This window comes from Corvus brachyrhynchos, unplaced genomic scaffold (genome assembly GCF_000691975.1).
Source record: "Corvus brachyrhynchos isolate BGI_N302 unplaced genomic scaffold, ASM69197v1 scaffold80, whole genome shotgun sequence".
NCBI classification, from domain to species: domain Eukaryota; kingdom Metazoa; phylum Chordata; class Aves; order Passeriformes; family Corvidae; genus Corvus; species Corvus brachyrhynchos.
The window spans coordinates 6,969,878-6,976,414 of NW_008236769.1; the positions used below are offsets into that span (position 1 = coordinate 6,969,878).

The window sequence follows — 6,537 nt, forward strand, 5'->3', positions numbered from 1 at the left end:
ATTAAGTCCATAAAAGTATTTATCCTCCTTAAATAACTATCTGTCCACTATAAATATTACTGACTCTTATCTCCACTTACAAGAACTGATTTAGACACAAAACAATACAAAATCATCTTGCAAATTTTCTATTAAGCTAAACTATCCTTAGTTAGTTAGGGAGAGATAGCAGGTCCTCTGAGAAAAACAGTTCATTATCTGCTTCAGATGATATTATTTGTATTTCCACTCTTGACACATCTAATGCTATTAACTGTTCACTACCATCAACTGCAACAATACCACTGCAACAATAAACAAAAGGCTGAAGAAAGAGACACATCTTTGATGCCCCATTAACAGGAATATCCTCATTTATAGTTTATTTTGTGTACATCATTGCTTTTAAACCATAAGTATACCCTTACCTTTGAAAACAATTTAAACTTGGAGGGGTAAAATTCTGTCAATAAACACATAGTGCACTATGTAGTTAACAAGGCACTCTAAATGCAGTAGTGGTTGCTGATCTATGATCAAAGTGGAGATTCTCTGTGTGGACTTCATGAAGCTTCTGAGAACTTTGAAAAGTCTTACAAAGTTTGAAAACAAATACATCTGAGTAAAAAAAAATACTTCTGCAGTGCAGCAGGTGAAATATTTTGTTCAGTGTGCCAACTTAACATGGCTTCATCCACTATCGGAGAATACCAATGGCAATATTCGTAAGAAGCCAGAAGAAATAAATTCGTTCCTCTGTAACACAAGCACACATTCAACCCTGAGATCTTCTGCTGAACTACTGAATATTTTAAAGAACTTATGAATTCAATTAAACAGTAGTGAAGATGGCCTCAGAGAAAAGAAAAATCTCTGCATAATTATTAACACCGACATAGGTGTGTACCCTGCCTTCTGTGTGACAGTGATAAAAATGCCCTCCTTATTAAGAATGGCAATTTCAGCACATAGAAACAGCTGAGGAACTTGTGACCTCTCAAACCTCCAGTATGATGCATGTTCTGAACACTGCCTCCAGTCCTGTCAGTCTTGAATGTTGAGTTTATACATGATTGACTCCTAAATGGTGTAAGATTGTGCTTAGTGACATTGCTACAATAAGCCCTTCTAATTTTAAAGCCTTTTTTGTTACATGTTACAAAAATGCAGGGGTTCTCGGTAGGGAGCCTCCCTGCAGACACACATCAGATGTGGCTGGCAAAAGTGAAAAATACAATGAAAGCAAAGCAATAAAGTATCAGACTCACCAAAAATTACTGCAGTAATTTTTCTCCATTTCGAAAGTGTTTTACTTGTGTTCACCTCTCAGAAAGACACCTACATTTCTTTAGCTTAGGGAAAAAAAACAAACAAACAAAAAAACCAAACCAAAACCAAAAACCAAGATCCATTGTTAAAGCAGAGCTGCTAAAATCTCTTTAAGGGTTTGAAGAGTGAAAGAGTCTTTATGGTGTTCTCCATGTCCCAGCTTCTTAAAAATTATGATACCTTCACATGTTCTGTTCTTCCACAGAAGACTTAAAATTACTTATCTGTAATTACACACAAAGATACTAAGATTACAAATACACCAACCCTCCTTAGGTATGGTGCTATCCAGGACTAACAGATCCAGCTGGCTAAGAGGTAATTTAAAAGTGAAACAAATTGCAAGGTAGGATTTCTAAAATTAATACAAAACAGAAACTGAAAACAGTCTGGGACCTTGAAGATCAGCCATCGCTCAGGACTAGATTAAGTTAAAGTCAAACTGTATCATACATTCAAACCATTTAGGTACAAAAAGAAACATGCAGATGAGAGGCACAGAACCACGGGCACAGATGAGTTCAAGAGAGACACCATGAGGATATGAGGATTATAAAAACCCACTTGCACTTCCAGTGAACTCTGTTCTATGTAAAGGCAGATGCATTAGTCCTTAAGAGGGAAACCATTTAAAAAGTAGGGCAGCAGTTTCACCCAAGAGAAACAAGTTAGAACAATCCTTTTGGGGATGTTTTCATTAAAACAGGCTTCCCCTTTTTATAGTTCAAGGCAAGATACACATTTCTTTTTAAAGTTTATTTTACTAATTCCAAATACTCTAGCTTTGTCAGTGGTAAGTAATTAAGACATATTAAAATGCAACAAATTGTCCCTATGAGTTAAGAAAAGATTTTCTTTCAGATCCATAAGGTCAAGCTCTGCTTCCAGCAAAAAAAAAATACCTTCTGTCTGTCTTTTGAAGCAGAAATGTTCCCTTTCTGATGCTCCTAGGCTCTGAAAGAGGAAGCCCCCTGGCAGACACATATTTCAAGATGAGAGATTACATCATAGAGCCACCATCAGAAATCATTTACCAAATGAAGTCATGAAATAAAAACTACTAACGGAAAGTGGAAATTTGGCAAGTTTTCTGTACTGCCCTAATCATGCTCACAAAATCTAAAGGCTGGCTAAAAAACACCTTCCTTCAGATCTAAGAAAAAGACTGTTTCTAATAGCTGTTCTATAAACCCACCAACGGAGATGGTTTCTTGCATCCCAGAGCCAGCCCACTCACTTATCCCATAAACCCAGGCAGGTAAAGCCTCAATGAGGAGAACACTGACCAAGGTGATGCACTAACATCTTGTATACATCTACCCCTCTGCCACACCTGCAGTGAGCTGGATCCAAGGGAGCTGTCACACCCCAGCACAGCGATCACTGTGAAGCAGAAAGGCCACACGGGGAGGTGGGGGGGACACCTTCTGTTGTGCTGCTCTGTACTGCTGCTGGAGCAGGATAACCACGCAGCACCACACTGCACAGCCTGCTGGCAGGCAGGTGCTCAGGAAGAGATCATGATTTCCCTTCCCCATCTCCCCGGGCTGCTTCTGATTTAATGCAGGCAAAACGGGATAAAATACAGGCATTGCCCTGGGAGCTGGAACCAGCACCAGATGCCTGCACCTCTTGCATCTGGTTTTTTGCACAAATCCAGCTTAACCTGCTGTACTAGCCTCAACATTGGAGTTGTAACTAGAAAATGCAAGAAGTCTAAGTTCAGGTTGGGATAATTCATTTCTGCACCATCAGAAGCAGTTTCCTTCGTTTTTATTTGAGAAAATTATTTTATTCTGGGCAAGTTTATCTAACCAGCAGGGCTAGAACTGTCTTTAGCTCTAACAACATATGAGTGCTTTAGCATAGGAACAGTAACATATATCACCCTTGATGTCAAGTCATTAGTAGGTTGAACCTGGTGATGGTTATGGGCATGAGATTTGTTTTTCAAGCTTCCCTTAGCCACAGACACAATACCCTTTCCTAAAGACAGCTGTAAAGGGATATTCCACTGAGATTTCATATCAACAGCAAAGAAAATGCTCAGGTAGATGTCAATCTTCAGTGACAAGCAGTTGAAAAGGTAATCCAAGATGATATAACTAATTAGTGTCAAAGACTAAATACATAAAACATTGCTTGCAGACCAGATTGCAGCAGAGGCCACCACAGAGAGATTTCAATCACATGCCTCCTGCACTTCTCCCACCCCATATCCCAAGGGGAAGGCAGACAACCCCTAAACCAGTATTAAGGATTTGACTTCCAAGCAGGCTCAATACTAAGCCCATAATATTTGCAAATTCCAGCATCTGGTTAAATTATTTTCCCTGAACCATGCTGTCTACTGCAGATCCCACTTTCCCCCTTTTACAGGAGCCTTCCTCTCCCAGTTAGGCAGGATGGGGAGGCCCCAGGTCACGGCCATTAGGACGGAGAGCTGCAGAATCCACACCTACAATTCAATTTAAATCTGCTCAGCTGATGGCACAGGTATTTCTCAAGGGTAAATTAATTCAAGTGTTGTTCACCTTGTGAGCCAAAACTTGAAATAAATATTGGTATTGCTTTTACTACCTTTGATCATTTATTTTGGAAACGGCATCACTTTTGATTTCTGAGATGAAAGCTTACAACTGTTTCTAATATTGAAGTAAATGATTCAATAGAAACAGAACCAAAAACACTCTTTTCAGTTCTAAAGACTACTTTAAAATATTTCGTATATAGTTGAAGTACTTACAGCACCCTTAAATTCCAGTTAATAAGTAACTAAAAAAATACATTAACAGAATTCTTTTCTGCTCTCAGTGTGAATGAGTTCTCTAGTGTCTACACTTGGACATGATGATTATTAATATCATTTTCAAATACAATTATTGTTTTTAGACACACCCAGCTCCTAATTCTATCACCAAACTCTTTACTAACATTTCTAAAAAGTAAGTTCAAGCACAGAATTAAATGGAAAATTTTAATAGCTTATCCATATGTATCCTTGATATTCTTGGCTGCAGAAAGGGATAGAACCATAATATTAAAGAAAAACAGGTATAATTCTAGCTGTAAGAGCCACATAAACAAGTTCATCTAAGTCAAGAATTCCTATGAGCCTCACTTTTATTCAAAAACTGTATTTTCTATACAGACTATTTACTTTTAAAATAATAGGGTTCAGCTGTTAGTCATTCTAACCATTCATATAGAAATGTTAATTTGAATACTTGTTGTAAACCTTTCAGGGTGACAAATAAAGATAATAAACCCTTGATCAAGATAACCTTTATTTATTCATCTGGGAACAGAGGATATCATAGGCAACAACGCCGCCTAGGAGAACAAGGATTTCACATAAACTGTTTTGGCAGAAACACGCATTTAAATAATCATCCAAATCACCACCTCACTATCTCTATCTTAACAAAAAATCCAAACAAAACAAACAAACAAACAAAAAATAGAGAAAAACATAAGATCTGAACGAACAAACAGCCCAGATTTTTTTTATTTAGTGTCTATGCCAGCCACATCTGTCCCTGACTTTAGAAGTCATAATACTTAGCAGTGAAAATGGCACCTTTCATTTGCAAACACGTTATAAACATGAACTGACTGCAATTATACCACAATACCTCACCACAGCTAATCAACATGACTGCCTGGTCTGCCCTCAGCCTGGGGAAGTGCTGATTTAAGTTTGTGCTGCCAGCCCCCTGTATGACAGTGTCTACACCCTGCAAAGTACTACCCACAGAAGTGAATTTAGCATAAACTGACTGACCAAACTACAGCACACCATCAAGCAGGTTTCTCCACTCAGTGATAATATTTTCTTTTATAATCCAAGAAGAACTGACTAGACCAGGATGCAAATTAATGTAAACCATTTGGAGTGAAAGGTGTTATCTTGCCTAGCGAAATCTCCCCCTCACAGTCCAGCTCACAGGCAGAGTCAGTGGCAACTTCATGGTCAGGGGAGATCTGGGACATCCTATCAAAAGGGTCCTTGCGATTTTCCTCACAGTCAACCACATTTGGGATCATGTTAACATAAGCAGTCACTATCTCCTTATGGTAAAGGGTGTCCTGGTTGTAAGAGATAAGCTCATTGCTTATATTAACAGTCTCCACTGGAGTACCAGAGCAAAAGTGACCGCATCCCAGGAGGTTGGAGAAAACCTTTCTAAAGTCAGCATTGAAGGCATAGATGATGGGGTTAAGAGAAGAGTTGGCCCAACCAAACCAGACAAAGATATTAAAGGTGGTCTCACTGACGCAGGGGAGGCCAGCATGGGGGTCACTAGGTGGGCTCTCGCAGAAGGGAACCATGCAGTTCAGGATGAAGAACGGCAACCAGCAGCAGACAAAGACACCCATGATGACAGAAAGAGTCTTCAACACCTTAGTTTCTTTCCTGATGGAGGACTTGAGGCTTGTGTGATGGTGGCAGTCAATGTGGCTGCTCCGGCAGCTCTGTGCATGCTCGGCTGCCCTCTCCAAGGAAGAAATACGACGAATCTGCACCTGAGCAATGCGGTAGATTCGAGTGTAGGTAACTATCATGATAGCCACCGGGATATAAAAACTGATCAAGGAGGAGGAAATAGCATAAGTCCTGTTGAGGCTGGAGTCACAGCTCTCTGATGGTCCAGTGAGGGTATCATTGCTGCCAGAGGTCCCATCAGAGGGTCTCACCGCTGCTAATGCCACCCATGTGGTACTCATATCTTCTGCCCAGGTGGTGACAGCACCTGCTGCTGCCCAGTCACTGCCAAATCCATCTCCAATATCAGCAGCAGCAACAACATCCCCACCTTTGTGCCAGTTGAGCTGGACAGGGATGAAGGAGATAAGCACAGACAGTGCCCATGCCACGCTGATCATCACCAGAGCCAGCCGCTGGGTCATCTTCCTCTCGTAGCGGAAAGGGCTGGAGATAGCCCAATACCTGTCCACACTGATCACGCACAGGTTGAGGATGGAGGCCGTGGAGCACATGATATCAAAGGCTACCCAGACGTTGCAGAAAGCCCCAAAGGGCCAGTACCCAGCTACCTCTGCCACCGCTTTCCAGGGCATGACCAGCAGGGCAACCAGCAGGTCCGAGACAGCCAGGGACACGATGAAGATGTTGGTAACCTTGCTCCGCAGGTGCCGGTAGCGGACGATGGCCGCGCACACCAGCACGTTCCCAAAGAGCGTCCAGAGGATGAGCAGCGCCAGCAG

The 6,537-nt window shown here is 41.1% G+C and overlaps 1 protein-coding gene across 1 annotated transcript; it reads right to left on the reverse strand.

Annotated features, from left to right (window-relative positions):
* Nucleotides 1-4,576: 4,576 nt before the first annotated feature.
* DRD5 (dopamine receptor D5) lies at nucleotides 4,577-6,537 on the reverse strand (the record flags this gene model as incomplete). Its single annotated transcript, XM_008645140.2, has 1 exon — nucleotides 4,577-6,537. A coding segment is annotated over one exon (1,353 nt), but the record flags the coding sequence as incomplete, so codon positions are not given.